Source organism: Papaver somniferum, chromosome 11 (assembly GCF_003573695.1).
Source record: "Papaver somniferum cultivar HN1 chromosome 11, ASM357369v1, whole genome shotgun sequence".
NCBI lineage: Eukaryota > Viridiplantae > Streptophyta > Magnoliopsida > Ranunculales > Papaveraceae > Papaver > Papaver somniferum.
The window spans coordinates 106,000,106-106,022,128 of record NC_039368.1 but is presented as its reverse complement, the minus strand read 5'-3'; the positions used below and the strand labels follow the sequence as shown (position 1 = coordinate 106,022,128).

Below are 22,023 nucleotides of genomic sequence, written 5' to 3'. Positions count from 1 at the left end.
TATCCTCAACTTAAATGTTAGACCCAAATTAAGTGGGATCAACAATCTAAGTTGATACAAAAAATTACTTGCTAATTTGAAAATATGAATGCTCACTGTAATTGTTGTTGAACTCAAGTTGAGAAAAGATAATATTGAGGAGATTACCAAGGACAACAAAGAAGCATCAAGAAAAAGATGTCCCTCAAGAGATTAAAAAAGATAAAGAATTGGGTGCATGGAAGCCGGAACAACTTCCTAATTCAATTACTTACTCTAATCAAGAAATAGTCCAATTGCAAGACGCAGTTGAACAATTCAGTTACTAGTGTAGGTCTGTAAGTGCTAGCTAACATAGTCTATTCATGGTTTGAAAAGAGAATCTTAGTGTCGTTCGAAAAATGTCTTAGTAAGTAAATGTAAGTCTGCATATGGTCTGAACAATTTAATTGTTTTGTTTATGGTTTGAATAATTTATTTGCTTTGTTAGTAATGGTTTTTTACGAATTATTGGTTACCAAAAAAAAAAAAAAAACCAAAAAAAAAAAAACTTACTCGTTATTGCTATCTATTATAAATGATTTTATTATTGGTATTGGATTCTTATGAAGTGAATGTTAATATTGAAGATTGCATGTGAATGTTAATATTGAAGATTACAGGTATAGCTAAAGGAGTTCACCTATGTATACAGATACAATCATGCAATTTTTTTTTTTTAGTATCAACAATGGATGTTGATCCCATTAAGTGGAATCAACAATGAAAGTTGACCCCATTAAGTGGGATCAACAATGGAAGTTGACAAAAAAAAGGTGGAACCCAGGAACAACGTCTCAAGATTATAATGTCAACAACTAAAGTTGATCCCATTATGTGGGATCAACAATGGAAGTTGATCCACAAAAAATGGGATCAACAGTTGGAGTAGACACCATTTACATAAGTTTGTTTCTTGTAAAAACCAATGAACCTGGAACCTGCAAACTGACATATCCTATAGAACACAAAAATAACATTTATAAAAATAAATAAATCAAAACGTATGTCATTAAATACATAACAAGTCCAGACCAAAAGGCATAAAGAAAAACATCCAACTAGTATGAAACCTAAAAAAAAAAAGCAAAAAAAAATGTTGTAGTGAAACAACTTCAACACATCAAGCCCTTTCGTGCCGCAGTAGTGAATGAAACTTGACATCTCATCTACAGTGCAGCCAAACAGCACGAGGTCTTCGGGAACAAAAGGCCAATTTTGTTTGACCACAGTTATCATCACGCTGACTATAATTGTTTCCGAAACAAGATGCGAGAAGCTCAGATTGTAAAATCTAAACTCTGCAACAACCATAATAGATTAAGAACTCACAAACAAAAAAAACAAAGTTTTGTTCAGAATTTAGGATCAACAATAAGGGTTCACAGGAACCGAGCCGGACCGATGGACCGTCCCTGAACCGGTGGAACCGTACTTGTTTTTGTACCGAACCGAGGAAGGGGGTACATATACCGATCCAAAAAATAAGAACCGAGGCTACGGAGATACAGGTACACAGTCCTATCCAAATCCCGTACCGTCCCGGACCGAATGTACCGAGTAGTAATAGCCATTAGATTTAGGAAACAGTTTAGCAGTCATATACCTTTCTTTTTTCAGTGTTTCTGACTCTGGGTGTTGTGAATATGAAGGCTTTGATTCAAGATTCGATTAATTGGTTTCTAGCAGAGCAACTTTGGATATTAGGACATTTTAAACTCAAAGATCACTTTGCTGGTGAGTTGATCCATCCTGCTGTTATGCGCCACAAATATCACCAAATGGTACTAATTACTTACTATTACTGGTTACAGGTGATTCCATTTCGTCATAACCACTCTTTCTCTCAAAATCAAGTAAGTACATTTGTTTTATATGTCAGTTTTAATGTAGACCTTAGTATAATGGTCGTTTTGCTTGCGCTTGTCATTGATATCAAATCATATTTTCTTGTTGTAGCTGAAGAAGACTGAAAGTATGGTGCGGCGGTATAGTTCATCACGAGACGACATCAGGAAAAGCATCAAACATGCTTTAATGTTGCTCTGAAGTTGCCCGTTCCACCAATCGCCTATTATTCTTCAGTTGTAAGGTGACCTTCGTAATGTTAAAACTTTTTTTTACTATTTTTTATTTACAATCCAAACAACTTAATTGGCTAAGCTGTATGTTTGTCCATGTACTTGTTGCAGGGTAGTTCACCCTATTCATGAACAACCTTCCTGTGCTACCGTACGGGTGGTATTGCTTTTGTCCTGAGTACATCATCCTTCATGAGCTCCACTGGTCATATAGGCCAGGACAAGAAAGGAAGTCTGGCAGTATAACTAACTGCTTGAAAAAATTTGTCTGGAACCGAGACTGGTACCGGAACCGTATCTGGTACAGTACCGGTCCCGAATAGTACCGGAACCGAGATACAGGGTATAGGTACCGGTCCAAAAAATAGGAACCGAGGCTAGGGAAGTACAGGTACTCGGTCTCGGCAAGAACCGAGTCGAACCGTACCGTGTGCACCCTTAATCAACAACCAAAAAATTGTGCTTAAACATCATAATAAGCAAAAAAAATTCTCGGGTTTTTCTTGATGCTAATTGTTGATGTAACTTACGAATTCTCCCAGCTGGTATTCAGCTGTTCAAGTAGCATGATTAATATTATTATGCATCTACCAGTGCAAGATACTATCAGAATCAGTTGTTGCCTGTCTCTTTGGACGCACTAGACTATAATACAACCCCCTTGCAAGATAAAAACAAAAGATGAAAGAAATACCTCAGATCCTACCGCCATAAATCACTCAACAAGCTAAAATTGTTTAATAAGTCACCGAAAATTGGTGTATCAGTTCATGTCACTGCATTGTCTCAGAATCAATGGAAAACTTAATTATGATGGGATGTGATATTTGGATCTAATATCATCCAGATAGGTACTGGTCTTATGATGCGTCTAAAAGAAAGAAAACATATGGGTCATTGGCCTCATCGGAATCGTTTGTTTATTGTATCCAAACTTTCAAGATAAGATAGTGTAAACAAGATAGTCAGAAAATTATCCCAGTTTTTTGTGTCAACAATAAAAGTTGATCCAAGATAACTTGTGTCAACAACGAAAGTTGACTCCATAATCTGGGATCCAGAAATATGTGGTGCCAAGATTTTGCTATCAACAACCAAATTTAACAGCATAAATTTTCACTACATACCTAAAACAATCAAAAAACAAACACTAAACTAATTAATAGTATGAATATGTTATACTCGGTCGGACTAGTATGGAATCGGTGCCAATGTAGCTACTACCTGATACTCCATGACTATACATGCTCTATGCTAAATATTCACTGCATCATCTGACATGGAGTCATTCATGCTACCATTGCACCACAAATTCAACATTTGAAGAATTTACATCTATAAAACCCAAGCATTTAAACTACAAGCATATTTATATTAATTCCAAGAAAATGGGGTCAACAATCGGAGTTGATCCCATAAAAAATGGTGTCAACAAGTTGATCCCATAAAAATGGGATCAACAACAATAGTTGATCCATAAAAATGGGATCAACAAAAGTTGTTGATCCCATAAAAATGGCATCAACAACAGGAGTTGACCCCATAATAACTGAATCCCAGAGATCCATAAATGCAAAGATAGGCCTCCAACAGTACCACCACTACCATTAGTCCAACAACAATACATGGCCACTGTCCAGCTTACTAGCAAATTCCAGATCTTTAATGTTGCAACATCCACAAACGAACCGGCATATGCATGAATTAATTCTAAAATATCTGCATGAAATACGTTGTTTCCTAAACATGCTCAATTCTTAAGGCAAGTTAATCGTTTCTCAACCTAGCTGTAACTAATTAATCCAAACCTTCCTTGAGTATCAAAATTTACATAATTTAAGCATTTCATTCACTTAAAAGTTAAAACAGAGTCTAGCTAGAATAGTTTGCAGACTGACTCCCTTCCGAAATTACAGATTCATCGTGAAGGGTCTTTGAACCATCAACACAAAAAAGATAAACGTAAAAACAACACTGATTTAATATTTCAAATTACCTTAAAAAAGACGTGGCACCAAAAGTGTTAATGCACTTGTATGCTTGCATATTACTGCAATGTTAATACCATTCCACCACCACCACCTCCAACTCCATTGTTCCACCACCACCATGACTGATCCACCACTTCCAACAGCATTGCCACAAATAAATAACAATGCATAATCAGTATTCTTAATAATCAATATGAGAATGAAAAACAACAACATACAACTAAACCTAGCTTGAAATTTTGAAAAACTATGCATGACCACCAAAATTATGATATTCTTACAAGAAGGATTTGTAAAAGAAGAAACAAGAGAACACGCCAACCTGCACACACATAATACATATTTATCCCACATTTATAGTCTTACTGCAGTCAGTAAACAAACACCCACATAAAATTCCCAATTCACAGTTTAAAACATTCGTAATGATCATCTTGTTGGGTAAGAATTATTCAAGAAGGGTGGATGTCTGACCCACCATATAGTGTGAAGGTTAAGCTTATAATAATTAGTCGGCTGACTTTATGCCACATATAATTAAGACTCATGGAAATTTGATGTTAAATCCATCATTCATGCGGGTTAGGCTATATACAACCTTGAACTGAATGTAAGAAACAAGCAGAAAATAACACAACTTCCTCTATTTTCATTTCCATATGTCTGTTGCCGGAGTATATAAACTGAAACAGCAAACAAGCATTTCTAGTGATAATGCAAGCATGATATATATAAGTGATAATGAAAGCATGATATACATAAGTTAATTATAATGATCCTATCAATTTCTTAAAATCTATAATTTGAGCTCGATTTTACGAATCATCCCTAAAATGTTAAGTCAAGTTTCAATCAAACAAAACCAATGGAAAATTCAGAATATCAGTTCCGTCTTACTTTAGGTATAACAGATGTTTTCTTGTGTCCTGCATCAATCTAGTCATCTTAATACATTATTCCTAATTAAATCTACAAGAATCAACAATAAAGTATCTGAAATAGGCATCTAACCCCATCTTATTAGCAATATATGTTGTAATATCATCAACCTTACAAGGTCTACAGAAATGTAAAAATTTGAAATTTATTAGAGAAAGCTAGCTGAATAACACATCATACCATCACCAGTTCCAATTGAAGAAACCAAAAACTAATTCCAATCAACAAAAATGCAACAATCCAATCACCACTACCACAAACACAATCCCAACCACCCACCACCACTGTACATGCTACACTACCACCACCAAACACAAAGAAAAATCAAGTATAAATAAACTGTTAAATTCTACTTTTATGAGTCATTACAACTAAAAATGACGAATTGAAAAGAAAGTTAATCAGTTACCTGAATTAATTATGGATCTGAAGAAGAAGAAAATCTGAAATTAGGGTCATGGACAAGTGAAATTTCAGATCCAACAACTGATGACGATTTTCATCTTGTCTTCCTAAATTGATGACGATTTTTATCTTCTCTTCCTAAATCGATGCGGACAAATCCTTAAGAACTAACTGTTATCATCGAACATCCTTCAAGACAAATCCAATTGATATCGAAAATGGATCTGAGCTTTAGATTCGATTGGAGAATTTAGTACATGTGTTGGTGGACTTGATGGAAGTACTGAAGATTGTGCTAGAACTAGTGGTGGGATTAGTGGAGGTGTTCCTGAATCTATTAGTAATGGCGGAGGTGATGTCGGAGGGGGTGGTAGTGGTGGTCGCTGTCGTTAGAGAGAAGGAGAGAATTTTGATATCAAAAAAACAAAAAGAACGAATAGGGGGTTAGTCCTTGAGTGATTTCGGGGGAGTTGAGTGTATTTTAAGGTCGCGTTTGGCACATTTGATATCCTATTTTAGGTTGGGTTATCTCCAAAATAACCGTCAAAAAGTGTTTGTCTTCTTTTTATTCTAAGTTTGGACAGGAATAGCATAACCTTCCCTAATTTTAATAAGCTAAAAAATTAAGGTTACACTATTCTCCCAAATATCCAGGATACCAAAATCCCAACCAAAAATAGACAGTTATTTTTCTTTTAAAATAGGTAATTAAACTAACTTTTCACTTGACCCATTTTTCACCCTTTTTACAATTATCCTATATATTTTCCCTTTATGATAAGAAGTAAAACTAAGAGCCTGTTTGGTACAGTTTTCAAAAACAGTTTCCAAAAATAGTTTTCCACTGTTTTAAAAACATACTCTTTTTTCCTTGTTTTCATTTTCTAAAAATTGTTTGGTAAACTGTTTTTCAAAACAAGGAAAATCAACTAAATCGTATCAAATGTAAAGATTAGTCTAAGAGATAGTGATATTATCCATGACTCACTTGTAGTCATTCCCCCGATCTCTTACTTTGTTTTGAATAGAAAAAAAAAAACCAAGAAAAAAAAAGAGAAAACACAAAAAACAATAATTTGTTGTTTTCACTTTTTTGTTTTCAGAAACAGAAAACAGATAGAAAACATTTTCTGAAAATGTCCCTACCAAACGCGTTTTCTCCTGTTTTTTGTTTTCTCTGTTTTTAAAAATAGAAAACTGTTTTTGAAAACTATACCAAACAGGCTCTAAATTTTTTCTAGTAAAATTAAATTCTAGACAAACAAAATATAACATACACCAGTACGGGATTTGATGGAAAAACAAACAACATTTTTGCTTAACTATTTTATGGTAATCCTAATTAAGTAAGAGAAAACTCTAATCTAGTTAAGTTTTATGTTGTCAAAGGTGCCAAACACGGCCTAAATCTCAGGGATTTTGAGAGAGTTCGAGATAGTGTAGGAAGTTTGAGAGAGTTTTGTGTTTTTGAGTTCAGGGAATTTGGGGGAGTGTAGGAAGTTTGAGAGAGTTTATTAGAGGGAGTTTGGGGGAGTTTGGGGAGAGAGTTCACTCCTAACTCATTATCTTTTAAGAAACAATAAATCCTTATTTGCAAATAACATTGATCTTTAATCAAAAGAAAAAAAATAAATGAAAATGATCATATCTCTGTATCAATAGTATGTTATTTTGTGCAACGAGATAATTTTTTTTCCCTTCAATTTAACGGTCTCCATACAATTCTAACTCCCTTTGTTCACGAACATTTTCCCACATATCATCCGCTATACTCTTTCTCCATGCATTAGCTTCTTGACGTTGTTGTTCTTGAGTTTGTTGTGTCAAAATTTCATCGTCATTCACAAGCGTTGATGGATGGCTATCTTCCTCTTCCTCGACCGAAAACTCATCTGAACGACATTCTTTTCGTAAGAAGTTGTATAGGCCTGCACAAGCTGTCATTATCTCCGCTTGCACCTGATACGGAAATGGAGGTTGAGACTTAAAGATCAAGAAACGAGACTTCACAACACCGAACAATCTTTCAACTACATTCCTCAAAGAAGCATGACGCATGTTAAATAATTCTTCAGCCTTTTTCGCATGATTACTCGTACCAGAAAATTCTTTCAAATGATAACGTTGGCCACGAAATGGTGTTAAACAATATCGTCGGTTTGCAAACCCACCATCCCCCAAGTAAAGCTCGCAACATCCTGTTGAAGTTTTTACTAACTGTCCACCGAGAGCGACCAAATGTGTCACGTATTGTGCAATATCGTGAACTTTGGCCAACAACGAGTAAAAATGTACAAAGCATTTCTTCAATAAAAACACATCTTATATCACATAATGATGTAGTTTCTCTAATGATACAACATAGTTTTAGAAAAATATCAGGGTACATCCTATAACTTCTTCGAAAGTCTTCTGGGTCTTGACGCAAAACTCTCCTTATATAGTTATATCCAAACAAAGTAACTGGGCGTCTCATTGGTCTTTCAATATGCTGACTTTGTATGTACTGCAATTGCTTGATTATATCCATCAACCATGAATGCACCGCTGAAAGTATATTCAAAAATATGGATAGTTCAAATTCATTATTGTTGCTTACCTCTTCATCATCACTGCTTTCTTCTTCTGTATCAAAGGCTTCATCTTCACTATCAGTAGATAAATCCAAATTAGACATGTTCACCTAAAAAGATGATAAAAGTACTCTTTTTTTATTAGAATCATCATTATTTCAAAAGCATAAAAGTATATGTATATAGAAAATAAGCATATAGAATATAAAGTTCATAAATTCAATCATAATAACCATAAAGATGTCAACCCATAATAATTAGTAGCAATCAATCCATAACAATAAGTTCTCAACTAGGAGAAAAAAAAATAAATACTAATAGTTATGATGAAAAACGATCAAATGTTGTAACTCTAAAAGCCCATTAAATCTAATAGAAACTTGCAAAGATACAGGTTTATGCTTTTAACTTTGAAGGAATTCTGTTTCACCGAAACACAGTTTCAGATTGTCCAATCTTTGCAGTACTAATACTTACCTGATCCTCTTGAAATTTTTACGGTACACTTACAACTCAATATTCTACAACACACTCAAAAATCATAGCATTCCAACGGATCATTAAAAAGATACATTACTCAGAACCCGACTACTTTCAATACGTGCATACAGAATTCAGTTCCGGATTTCTCACACTTTGGTGTACCTAAAGTGATCAAAACTTCATTAAATTTCTACAGTAGGAAACCTTCATATATACAAACATCATACTAAAATTTCAGCTTTTTCCGATAAGCGGAGAATGAGATAAATAGGAATCAGTCCCCTATTCGGGATTTAAACTCAGCAGACCATAGTCATATATTGTGCAAGATTTGCAGTAGAAACCATGACCTGATCCGCGTGAAAATTTTACTGTACTTCTATAACAACGTAAACTACGACATACTCAAATTTCATCATATTCCAACGGTTGAATTTAAAGATATCATTATAACAAAAACACCGTATGAATTGGCTAAAACACGAAAAAACGGAATGAAGTACGCCACTGTATTGAACTTTGGCATATAGAATATAAGAGAAGTATGTGTCTAAATAAAATGACTTAACAAGTGATAGTGATTCTCAATGACACCCATGCAAAGTAGCAAGCCAATTAATGCATGATGACATAACAAATTATGAAGATAGTTGTAAAGGAATTCTGTTTCACCGAAACACAGTTTCAGATTGTCCAATCTTTGCAGTACTAATACTTACCTGATCCTCTTTAAATTTTTATGGTACACTTACAACTCAATATTCCACAACACACTCAAAAATCATAGCATTCCAATTGTTCATTAAAAAGATACATTACTCAGAACCCGACTACTTTCAATACGTGCATACAGAATTCAGTTCCGGATTTCTCACACTTTGGTGTACCTAAATTGATCAAAACTTCATGAAATTTCTACAGTAGGTAACCTTCATATATACAAACATCATACTAAAATTTCAGCTTTATCCGATAAGCGGAGAATGAGATAAATAGGAATCAGTCCCCTATTCGGGATTTAAACTCAACAGACCATAATCATATATTGTGCAAGCTTTGCAGTAGCAAACGTGACCTGATCCGCGTGAAAATTTTGTTATACTTCTATAACAAGGTAAACTACGACATACTCAAATTTCAGCATATTCCAACGGTTGAATTTAAAGATATCATTATAATCAAATCATGCAATTTCTTACCAAGATCTTTTGAACCACAAATTAGGGTTTTGACAGAGAGAGAGTACCCACAAAAAAAAACTATACACACAATCAAAATAAACAATCATGGAGATCAAAGATATGAAAAACAATCAAAATAGTACACAAATCAAACTATTATAAACAATCATGGAGATCAAAGAAGAAAAAAAACATACCCGGAAAAAAACGTTTCCTCTTCTTTCTCCTATGGTTTTCTACGCACCAAACTCCTTCCCAAATCTCTACTCTTTTGAGAGATTTGTTGTGAGATCAAAATACACTAAAAAATCCTTCGAACTCCCCAAAGCAACCAACTCCCTAGTATTGTAGGGTTTTATGACTAACAGGGAGCTTTTTTTAAACTCCACAACGACTAACAGGTGTTTTCTAGAGAGTTTAGGAGACTCCTCTAAACTCCCCAACGACTAACGGAGATTTGGAGAGACTCCCTCAAACTCCCTCAGGACTAACAGGAGAAAACCTAAATACATTAAATTCTCTCGAACTCTCCCACGACTAACCCCCTGGAAGGTTGATTTTCTGATTATGTAGGGAGGGTAAATATGGAAACAAAAAAGATGTTAATGGATCCATGATGGGCTTATAGATAGAGAGGGGAATATTTATGAAACTTATTTTGAGGCATACTCATTCATTATACCATCTAGGGTGGGTTTATAAGGGGTGTCTAAAGGTAGTGCAATTACCTATATATCCTTACACAATTTAAATTACTAGAGTGCCCTTATCCTCAAAAACCTAAAATCAAAAATCAAAATAAAATTTAAACTTAAACATCTCGTACTCCAAATCAATCAAGAAATTGATCAAGCAAAGCAAACACGAATCAAAGTGAGCGATGTTGGAGTGCGAAATCCAAATCTCAATTGCTTTTAGATGTATTTTAGAATGTATGTGTAACAAACCCATCTTGTTTTTGATTGATTTTATTTTGTTTGATCGGTAGAACATGATTTCAAAGATGAAATTAGGGTTTTCAGTATATCAGTTCGGCTGATCTTGGAGTATCAATTTTGAGCCGAACCTAATGTATGATTTAGAGAAACACTATGTTCGGCTAATGCGACTTTGCTAAATTTTGTTCGAATTAGCCGAACCTAAATTCGTTAGTTACAGAGTGAAGTTCGGCTGAAAAGTTATCACTCGAACTGTTCTTCTGGTCAGTAGATCTGGGTTTTAAAAATTCAATTTTTTGACAGAGTCAACTTATAAAAAGAAATTAAACCTCGTATAGAAGTCTACCTCTAATTTGAATCACACAATTTGGTCATTTCTAATCACTAAAATCTCAAATTCAAAATCCAAGTTTTTTTTTTTCACTTCTTCTTCTTCTTCATCCTCTCAAAAACCCAACTCTCTCACATAAATTTGATTTTCTACTAATTCACCACTAATAATTTAATTTTTAATTAATCCTTAAAATTTCTAGCTAATCAAATCTAATCATAATCATTAATACTAATTATGTAAGGGTAGTTATGCTATTATCAAAAAGGGTGGATAAGGGATGATGTTGTTTTTTATTTAGTGACACTATTTTGGTTTTATTCAGTATGCCTCAAAAAAATAAAGTATGCCTCAAAATAGGTTTCATATTTATTGTGTCACATAAGGGTATTTGTAAAGCCTATCAAAACAAGGGATAATTATATAATTATCACTTTTGTCATTACCTCCGAACATGATCCCTAATTTTGGACAAAAATGATAGAATCTTGAAAACAAAACATATAAATGGGCGAGGCCCACGGGGTGCAGATCTTCTGAACAGGAAATTTTCCTGTACCTCTGTCCCTGCCTATGAGGGATGCCACGTGTGTAACCAAATTTCGTGCTAAATATTCTTTAATAAAAATACAAAAGTAATCCAAACCTTCGCAAAGTTCATGTAATTCTCTGTATTTCATTACCGGTGATGAATCTGATGATGACTGACGAACTGATTTATCCAATCCCTACTTACACATATCTATAGGAAACTCCTCATTAAGTTATGGAGAAGATTCCGTTTAAGTGCAATTAAAATCAAAACCTAATTACTGTAGATGGAAGAACGATTATTCATCAACTGGATCACTCCATAGATTCTTTTAGTTGTCTTGTTTTATCTAAGAATTTTTGTTTTACTTTATTTTGTTATTTGGTTATCTCTTGATTGATTTTATTAAATTGTTTCATAACCATTTGTAATCAACCGTGGATTAAAGATATGGGGTTTGCTTATGTTTATATCTTATGCACAGATTTCGTGAAGGTATCTTCTAACTCTTAGTATAAATCTGATAGTAGATCACTTGTGTAATCAACACCATTTGTAATCAACATAAGTTGATAAGGTTAACTTCAATGTGGGATGAATTTGATAATGTTGTTTTTTTTCGTTAAGACAGACATCTCGATTTTTTTTTTCTTTTTGTTTTGAGCTTTTTTAATATATAAATCTTAACAGTTATGAGCGAATAAACTCCGTTAACCATTGAAGAAGAAGACACACGTGGCATCCCTTGATAGGCAGGGACAGATTCCCGGTACAGAGGATCTGCACCCAGGCCCACGAGACCAAACTTCTCATATTAGGACGAAATGATAGTTACTAATTCTGTATTTTGATCGCCAATCCAACAAATTTTTCCTTTCATAATTTTCGTGAAATGAGGTATTTATCGAAATTTCGAAGTTTAGATTCAACTCCATCTCAAAACATACTTCAATTCCAGTGTAGTAAGCTCAAAAATTATAAAGCTTCGACACATTCTAAGTCTTCAAAGTTTCGAAATTCTAGAACGAGAACTCAAGAAACGCTGACGGAAACAAAAAATTTGGCTTCTATCTTCAACAGCATTACAGAGATACTAGGAACTCCCGAAGAGAGTATTGATTCATGTGGGGTTTCAAGTTTTGAAGATACCCATGTTAGAAATTTGAAAGAACCATTAGAACGAAGGCCAAGTGTTTGTAGAAGTGCCCAAGTGAGTGCTTTGGAAGAGACCCAGTTAAGAAAATCTGTGATAAATGATGATGTGAGTCCTATTGCTCATAAGATTACTGAAATTATACGTGTTCAAGATGTTACAGTTTCTTTTGAGGAGCGCTTAGAGAAGTCGGGTTTTTTGTTAGATTCAGATACAGTTGACAAAGTATTGAAGAGATGTTTTAAAGTTGGTCATTTAGCTTATAGATTCTTTAACTGGGTGAAGCTTCAAAATGGACATTACCACACCACTAGTACTTACAATACTATGTTATACATTGCTGGAGAAGCAAAAGAATTCGGTCTGGTTGATAAATTGGTTAAAGAAATGGAGATGGAATCATGTTCAAAAGATATCAAAACGTGGACCATTCTCATTTCTAGCTATGGGAAGGTGAATATGATTGGAAGATGTTTACATGTTTTTGAGAGTATGAGGAGATCTGGCTGTCAACCTGATGGAATGGCCTACAAATTGATCGTTCGTACGTTGTGTGCTGCTGGAAAAGCTGACATTGCCTTGGAGTTCTACAAAGAGATGGTATTTATGAATATGGAGGTTGATATGAATTTATATAAACAGTTGTTGAATTGCTTATCGGGATCAGGAAATCTCTCATCTGTTCGACTGATTGGAGACGATATGATAAATGTATCCCAGATTCCTGAGCAGATTGTTTATTCTTGCATGCTTAGGTGTTTTTGCATTTCAGGGAGAATCGAAGAAGCAATAGAATTGCTTCATGAACTTAAGAGTAAGAAGATAACACTTGATCCTACAAATTATGAAATTTTGGTGAAAGGGCTATGTAATACTGCTAGAGTTGCAGATGCCTTAGAAATTATAGAAATTATGAAGCAAAATCAGTTTGTTAACGGAAGAGTATATGGAATTGTTATAACTGGGCATTTAAAGAGAGGTGAGTTAGAGGATGCCTTTGAAATGTTTACAGGAATGAAAGAATCTGGACATCTTCCTATGGTTTCGACTTATACCCAGCTAATGCAACACCTTTTTAGGTCGAATGAGTACGAAAGAGCTTGCAAACTTTACAGGGAGATGTTGGAGAATGGAGTTGAACCGGATATTGTGGCATTTACAGTTTTGATCACAGGTCATGTGCAGCATAACCATGTCACGGAAGCATGGGATATTTTTAATCATATGAAGGATAAAGGTGTAAAACCCACTCCAAAATTCTATTTGATCTTTGTTAAGGAGCTCTGTAAGGTTGCAAGAACAGATAAGGCTCTTGATCTTTTGAACGAGATGAGGAGCTCAAAAATGAACATCTCAGATGAAATGTTTCACTTGGTAATATCCTCGTCTGAGAGAAAAGGTGCCATAAAGACAGCTGAAAAGGTGAAGCAGATCTGGAGAGCCATTTACAGTCAAGAAAATGATTCAGTATATCTACCCACCAGTCACCAGTCTCTCGATGTAGCTACCAACACTGTCGTTGATACATGCCAGCCCCTAGAATTCTGCTGCAGTTCAAAACCTACCCAACTACATCCACCGCGGGAAAAATTTCTTTTGGAGCCACTGAGTAGAGTTTATAGTGATTATAATTTTCAAGAGAATTTTACCGTCCTCCAGATCTGTAAAATTTTATCGTCCTCCATGGACTGGAGCTCAATGCAAGAAGCTCTGGATAAGCACACTATTCAGTTCACTCCTGAGCTTGTTCTCGATGTTCTTCGCCATTGCCAACACTATGGTAATGCTGCATTGAGTTTCTTTTCATGGGTGGGGTCGCAGTCTGATTATAGCCACACTGCAGAGACCTATAACATGGCCATAAAATTATCTGGATCTGGGAAAGATTTTAAACACATGAGAAACCTCTATTTGGAAATGAGAAGAAAAGGCTCTTTGGTAACTTCAGAAACATGGACTATCATGATAATGCAGTACGCTCGAGCAGGTTTGACTGAGATTGCTATAAAGAAATTTAAAGAAATGAAAAGTGATGGGTGTAAACCAAATGGAAATACGTTCAAGTATTTGCTAATGTTTCTTTGTGGGAAGAAAGGCCGAAAGGTAGATGAAGCCGTCAAACTGTTCCATGATATGATCAGAGCCAAGTATGTGCCAGACAAAGAACTGGTTGAAATCTATCTTAATTGTCTGTGTGAAGTAGGAAAAATATCAGATGCTCAAAAATGCAGAGAATATTTATGCCAGAGTGGGTTTAGCAAGCCTCTTAGCTATTCTTTGGTCATTAGGGCCCTTTGCCGTGCGGGGAGGCTAGACGAAGCTCAAGCTATGGTAGATGAAGTAGGGGAAGAAAGATCTAAACTTGATCGATATATTTACGGAAGTCTTGTTCATGGTTTACTAAGAGCAGGTAGGGTGGATGAAGCCTTAGCGAAGGTGGATAAAATGAAAGAGGAAGGTACCAGTCCAACAGTACATGTATATACATCGCTAATTGTCCACTTCTTTAAGAAGAAACAGATTGAGAAAGCTTTGGATTTTTTCAAGAAAATAGGAGAAGATGGTTGTGAGCCAACCATTGTTACGTTCTCCGCGCTGATCCGTGGTTATATGAACATGGAGATGGTTAGTGATGCTTGGAATATCTTTCGACGTATGAAGCTTAAAGGACCTGTACCTGATTTTAAAACATATTCAATGTTCATGACATGCCTCTGTGAGATAGGCAGGTCTGAAGAAGCCCTGCAGCTATTATATGAGATGCCAAGTAGTGGGATAATCCCTAGTTCCATCAATTTTCGCACTGTTTATTATGGGCTAAATAGAGAAGGCAAAAATGATTTAGCTCATACTGTATTACAAAGAAAATGGGATCTCATGAATAAAAGAAAGCTTTCATCTTAAATTTCACCTGTGTATGATATGAAGTTTTGCATTAACATGCATAACAAACAAAAACATGTTTCAGCAATCGAAATAAACTCAGAGACTACACTCATCTTTTACTGCAACAATAACACACCAGACCAGCTCAACTTAGGGCAAAGTACCAATGCCCAATGTGGTAAAAACTTGCCTTTACATGAATTTGAAGGTTACATCAAATTCTGCTTCTCATTCATGATCACGTATTGTGTTTTCATCTTTTGTTTCATCAAACAGTTCAATATTTAAGTTGTTTATAACTTAACGGTATAGCCTTAAGTTATTCTACGCTATAGGGGAAGAACCCCTCATCTTTTGCATCCTTGGTATTGTTAAAGCAAATCTTGCAGCTTAGTAAATTTTCGGGTGGACTGACCAGAACGTGGAACTAACAATTCAAACAGCTTTAATGTACTCTACTACTGATCTGCAGTGGAGTTGAAGCAACAAAACATGTGCTTCTTTTGCCTGGATTTTTCTCTCCCATTAATGTTCCTAGCTTCATGGGTTCCATTCACTTTGACGATAACTTCAGAATAGTCCTTACTCATGTTTTCTAATACTGGTGCCCGCAGTGACTCTCCCAGCGTCCGCCCCCGCGAAGAATTCAAAACACCGTCATGAGTTTTTTCTAAAACAAGTAGATTTTGTTCTGGTGTTGTTGGTGCCGTTCGGTATGGGTACACTTCTTTTACTAATGATTCTGGTGTATGAGGCCTGCAAGTTGAAAAGTCGATATATATAAGCAAATAGACACGCGAAGCAAGTATCTTGGTTATCTTCAAATCAGTGCAGCAACCTGTATTCCTAAAATTAATTTGGGTTTAATACCTGTATGAAGCAACACGGGAACCAGTTTCTGCTCCATCCACAGTCGCATCTTTTTTGTCTGTTTTGACAGCTTCAGCAAAAATTTCACCCCCAGTACAATCTTGAGGTGCCACTCTAGAATTTACCACTTCTTGATTAGAAGAGCCTAATCCAGACCAAGTCTGAATGTTAATTCCACTTCCCCTGACCATGGAAATGACATTGTTTAATATGTCAAGAGCATGTTCAACCTCTGGACTGATAAACACCTTCTTCTCTTTGCTGATTTGTTCCACCGTTAAATGGGATGAAGATTGGTCAATCGATATAATACCATTTCCATCCTCTTCAGACTTCGTATGTTGTTCAATCTCTTCCTCCTCAATCTCATATTGAGACGTCTGACCTGAACCTGACATATCTGCCTGCTTACTTCGAATGATAAGATGATCACCGAGAGAAGTCTTGCCTGTAACTGTTGCATCAGCTGGAAAAGTTTCAGTTCCATGTTCTTCATGGCACTTGTCTGCAGATTTCTCAACCGTTATTGTATCTGATTGTGAATCCATTTTAAGTCTTCTTTCTTGATTCAAACCTTCACGTATTCGAACATACAAAGTGTCCTTTAAGACCTTGCCGAAATCCTCATCCCCTTTAGCCACAGATGCAACTGCCTGGAAGAAAGTAGATTTTGCTAATAAGAAAGTGATGATGGGAAAACAATTAGGCACTATAACAGATAAATATTTCACTTGGTTGGCATAATCACAAAATCGAAATCCGACCTTTTTATAGAGCTTAAAGCCACTGCCTACGAGCTGCCTTGACATGAAATTAATAAGTGATGGGGGAACAAAATCCAGCTTTATATCCATGGTCATTATTGTCCTGCAAAAAAATGCCATCGCCTGAGAAAACAAATTATTTGGGAACTGACATAAACTTCACCATCCATGAACATGGAAAAAATGTACTTCTCGCATATCAAAGCATTTAACTCCAAGAGCAAAGATTATAATACCCATCAAGTGGACGACCCTGTCTCCTGTACAGGGATCATGAAATTTCAAGGAAAATGTGCCTTACACCCGCACTTACCGAAAGTAACTTCTGTCTGAGGTAACCTTTTGTAAAGCAAAGGCTCCTACCAGCTCTGCCCTCACAATATCCTTCACTTCAGGTATCCCATCATTGGTGAACCCATGTGTACTTCTATCAACACTCTCTGTATCAGTCACCTGGATGTGAATAAAAGAAAAGTCCTGACTATGCTATACTTCAAAAAACAATATTAACCTTGAGAAAGAAGGAAGAAAATGATCAATTTCCACCACCTACCGAATTCAGAACAACAATGATCAGATCATCTTCCAGAATTTCTACTTCAAAATAGTGCACAACAACCTCTCTAGCTGATAACGGCCAGGCACACTTCATCCTTTCTTCCAAATAATTAACAAAAAAGTCAATATCCTGTAGTAGGGGGTCATCACTTCAGAAAATCCTTAAAATGAGTATTGATCCAAAATGTGTAGGTTTTACCTCACCAAAGCAATCTGTTCACCAATTCGAACCTTTTGGACACATTTGGATTCTATGATTTTAAAAGTAGGAAAGTTGAACTGAGGCCACCTAATAACAACGATAACAGCTGATAAAGTTAGATCTTTACTGATGGCAAATCGCTATCCAAGATAACTTGAACAGAGGTAACATGGAACTCTTATGAAGTATCCAGACACATATAAGGCATCTCAAACCAAGAAATGAACTATATAGCCAAAAGTTCTCACCATCTATGAAAGAGGGCTATTTCCCATGCGAGACATAAACCTGCAACCAAAAAATGAAGCATAATTCACTAGTTTCTGTTATCCATCTACAAAATCATGATAATTCATTGCAAAAAATTTCAAGTACATCAAATTTTACTCACAAACATCCATAGGCCCATCAACAAAGCCTTCAACAAGTAGTGAATGTAATGGGGTCCCTTGAGGTCCTTCTCGATACATAACACGATACTCATCAGTATCTTGTTTCAACTGTCAGTAGAAAACTCTATTGGTTCAATAGAAAAAGAGGCTCACATTTAACATAGTTCAATGGAATGGAGAAACCATGGGCGATAACTAGCTACTTACTAAGCAATTTGATAAATATAAGAATAAGTAGAAGACTATTCAGACAAAACAATGTACCTTCCATTCGCCATGTCCCTGATCATGAGTTGCTGTCATCGATGAATCATCTCCCACACTCCTCAACATGTCAAGACAACTCGAGAAGTGTTTCCCATTTTTGTTCACAATACTCTCAACATACTCTGGAATAAGCCAAGCAGTTTACCTATTACTGAAAAACATGAAATCAAACTAGACTTCCATTCACTGATTTCTTCCCTAGTTTCTTAATTAGCAGTGAACGGATCAAAAAATAAACAAAATGACCAACAGGAAACCCGAAATGAACCAACCTTGATTCTCAGAAGGAGATGAATGTAGGAGTTCATTCTTGAGACGGCACTTAATAGCTTCCTCACTAGAAAGCTCATTAGATGCTAGTGTCTTGTCAAGTCTTTGCCTGTACTCCAAGATTTGTTCTTTGTTGCCCATTTTTGCATATCTAAGCACACAATATCTATTCCGCACTGCCCTTCCAAAACTCTACTTTGCAACCTCGTCTGTCATACGCTAGTAATTCCAAATTAATTATCCCCTGAGATTAAGAAAAACACCCATTAGACCATTATTCCTCTACTTAAGTGAATCACCAAAGTTGTATAATCCATATTATCCCAGAAAAAAACAGGTGTATCCAATCCCCCAATACAAAAATGGAGAATTCAGAATCAGAAATAGAAATAGAGATAGAAATTTACAAGACTTATCCAAACACAACTTAAAAGACTGGTCATTTCTTATCTTGTGTGGTAGATACACGCAGATCTCAATAGAAAGAAATGATTAATGAGAAAAAAGAGTGAAGATTTGTACCTGAAATGAGGTTCTAGGGAGAGCCCAGACGGAGATTGAACATGGAAATGAACTTGGCCCTCTGGGCATGCTGAATTGCAGACACGAATAGCTCAAAGTTCAAGAAGCTTTGGAGAATCAGAATTTAGTTCATTGAAAGATAAAAAATTAAAGTTGAATATTAAACTAGAATCTTTCTTTCTTTATTAATTAGTTAATACTTTTTCCAAAGCGGTAAGAGTACAGATGGAGACAGTATCAACCCTGGCTGGCTGTTGAGTTAGGACTTAGGACTTAGGACCATAGTTGGTGAAAATATTTTTGTAAGATAAAGTGAAGTAGATTTTCTAGTACGGTATTTTTTTTATATATTTGGTACAGAATCTAAAAGAGCCTATGGCTATACCAACCTGATAGCTTCGGACATCACAATAAATTTATGGCTCCTTTGTGTGTGCAAAAGATGAACAAGGAGGAGGGCTTGTCTCCTTTCCTCAACGGGACTTAATCTGAATGGTGGGAAATATTACAAGGAAAATTGAACGGTGATAATTAATGATGGGAAGGTCGTGACTGATTTTGTAGCCTGGACTTTTTTTGTATCATCCTTTTACTTATTTGTAGGTATATAATTGGTTAAAATTATTTTCTTTTTTGTTTTTAATAATTTTTATTAACAAAAATGTGACTCGGATGGGTGGAAGAAAACATTCATTTTAAATTAACAGTCGTTGGAAATCGATGGCCCAGTAGTTCAAAGAAACAGAGTCAAACAGAAAAAGAAACCTAATATAGAGGCATCTCAGTCAATAGAGGGGCTATTTCAGAATATCAAATGACAGGTTGATGGTTACGGGGTGTCCTAGGGCATTAGAAAATGTCTAACTTACCCTTCCATTAATCAAACTTAAATATCAAAAACAAAACAAAAAGCTAATTCAGTCGTAAACATTTTTAGAACTCCTTTTCTGTCTTAGTCGATTTCTTTCTTCCCTAAACCGAACAATTTCATCATTGATTAATAATAGCGATGATAGATAGCAACAACACAACCAAAACATCGATTATCAAAAGCAACCCAACGAAGAAAACATCCAATAGGGAATTATAAAATTTCAAACCCCTTATAGTTAATGTTAGTTCGATTCAATAAACCCTTTTTTGTGTGTTTGAAAGGTCAGATTCACATATATTAGGTTCCAAAATTTGAGTTGCTGATAAGTGCTTAATTTACATGTTTTGAGTGTCAATTCTATGTTTGTTTTAGCCATATTTCTTATATGTTATCTTGTATTATAATTGTTTTCACATCCAAAAGGAAGTGGAAATGGCTACAAAAGTGATGTACACATGTGGAGAAAGCCCAAAAATCAAATAAAACTCGTTCAAATTCAAGATTTGTTTTCATCATCTCGATGAGAACGAAAAAACCAAGCCAACGGCGAACAAATGGGGTCATTCCGACGTCGCATAAAGAAGTCATGGACAAAACAACGGGAACGCGAAATAATCATTCCATGGGCAACAGATATTAGCACCCAAATATCCACTAAAGGGCAACCAGATCCACTTGGAAGAAGAGTTTTGTAAAAATGATATTGACACCCAAATGATGCTAAGGGACAACCAGACTTGGGAACTGCTATTGAGTCTACCAAAATTGTTAAAAGGGAAACCAATTTCAGGATCAACAAATAAATTCCTAATCTATCTAGATTTCCTAGTTAGTTAGGATTAAGAGAGGTTAAGTATCGTAATTAGATAAGGATCAAGAGGTAGTGATGGTTATCAGATTTCTTAACATGATAGATATCAAAGGAGGTTACAAAAGCTTATATAAATGGTAGCCTAGATACAACTTTCACATTTGATTTTCTCTACACTTCTTTCTTCTTTAATTCTTTCCTTAGTGCTTTTTGATTTTATTGTATTTCTATCTTTTATACGCTTTAGCTATGATAACTAATTAATTAATCGATTATGGATTTCAAAATCGTGAATAATGAAATTCTAAGTCTTTTTATCAGTTTATTTTGAGTTTAATTTTCGTGTCGATTGTCTCTATTATTCTTAATGTCTAAGAATTATTATTGGGTTATTTAATTGGACACTTAAATCAACCTAATAGTAAATTTTTCTACTAACATTGGGTTGTGTGGTATGTGTAACCGTCACTCAATTCTTTGCACAAGTAGTACACCGCAAAATTGACAGAGGGATACCGTTAACTGATTGTGTATTCCTATCAAAAAAATAAAATAAGTTATCATGTATAGAGATGATACTAGTAAGCAGACCGAGTTTATGTATTTGCTGCTACGATCAGCCTAACTCACAAAACATGAAGAGTCTGACTGCTAATTCCTCATCCTCAAATCAGTCCTTCCCACGGATATTGTCTCAATCAAAAAGTGATTGTAGGAGTACACCTTGAGTGCGCTACTTTTGGGTGGCTTAGTTGGATAAAATATGTTAGTCGAGCGCTTCTGTATCCAGTAACAACATGAATTCCGGGGATAACAAAACTTATTACTATTATTCGGTTGGTGACAGCATAAATTCAACAAGAAATATCTAAATGAGTATTTTAATTTAGTTTTCATTCGGTGACGGCGAAGGATTCCTTACTCGTTTTTATTCGCATTGCTTTAAATTAATCTTTATTGTTATCCTTTATTATTTATTTAG

The 22,023-nt window shown here is 35.3% G+C and overlaps 2 protein-coding genes and 1 long non-coding RNA gene across 4 annotated transcripts; 1 reads left to right on the top strand and 2 right to left on the bottom strand.

The window, feature by feature from the left end:
* Nucleotides 1-3,873: 3,873 nt before the first annotated feature.
* LOC113322993 lies at nt 3,874-5,889 on the bottom strand. The gene is made up of 2 exons (XR_003347395.1): nt 5,439-5,889; nt 3,874-4,223 (listed from the first exon to the last, which is right to left on the bottom strand). It is a non-coding gene; the product is annotated as an uncharacterized LOC113322993 (long non-coding RNA).
* Nucleotides 5,890-12,333: 6,444 nt separating this feature from the next.
* On the top strand, nt 12,334-15,533 carry LOC113322177 (putative pentatricopeptide repeat-containing protein At5g06400, mitochondrial). The gene has a single exon (XM_026570216.1). It carries the CDS (start codon nt 12,365-12,367, stop codon nt 15,527-15,529), a length of 3,165 nt encoding a protein of 1,054 aa, XP_026426001.1. The 5' UTR covers nt 12,334-12,364; the 3' UTR covers nt 15,530-15,533.
* Nucleotides 15,504-19,517, bottom strand: LOC113322178. 2 transcript variants are annotated; one of them, XM_026570217.1, is made up of 11 exons: nt 19,357-19,517; nt 18,837-19,078; nt 18,562-18,686; nt 18,297-18,405; nt 18,154-18,193; nt 17,903-17,992; nt 17,699-17,798; nt 17,459-17,598; nt 17,146-17,248; nt 16,382-17,034; nt 15,504-16,267 (listed from the first exon to the last, which is right to left on the bottom strand). In XM_026570217.1, exons 2-11 carry the CDS (start codon nt 18,973-18,975, stop codon nt 15,970-15,972), a joined length of 1,797 nt encoding a protein of 598 aa, XP_026426002.1. In that variant the 5' UTR covers nt 18,976-19,078; nt 19,357-19,517; the 3' UTR covers nt 15,504-15,969. The 2 variants fall into 2 exon arrangements, with proteins under 2 accessions (XP_026426002.1, XP_026426003.1); XM_026570218.1 differs by lacking the exon at nt 19,357-19,517 and having other exon boundaries at nt 18,562-18,715; nt 18,837-18,971.
* Nucleotides 19,518-22,023: the final 2,506 nt, after the last annotated feature.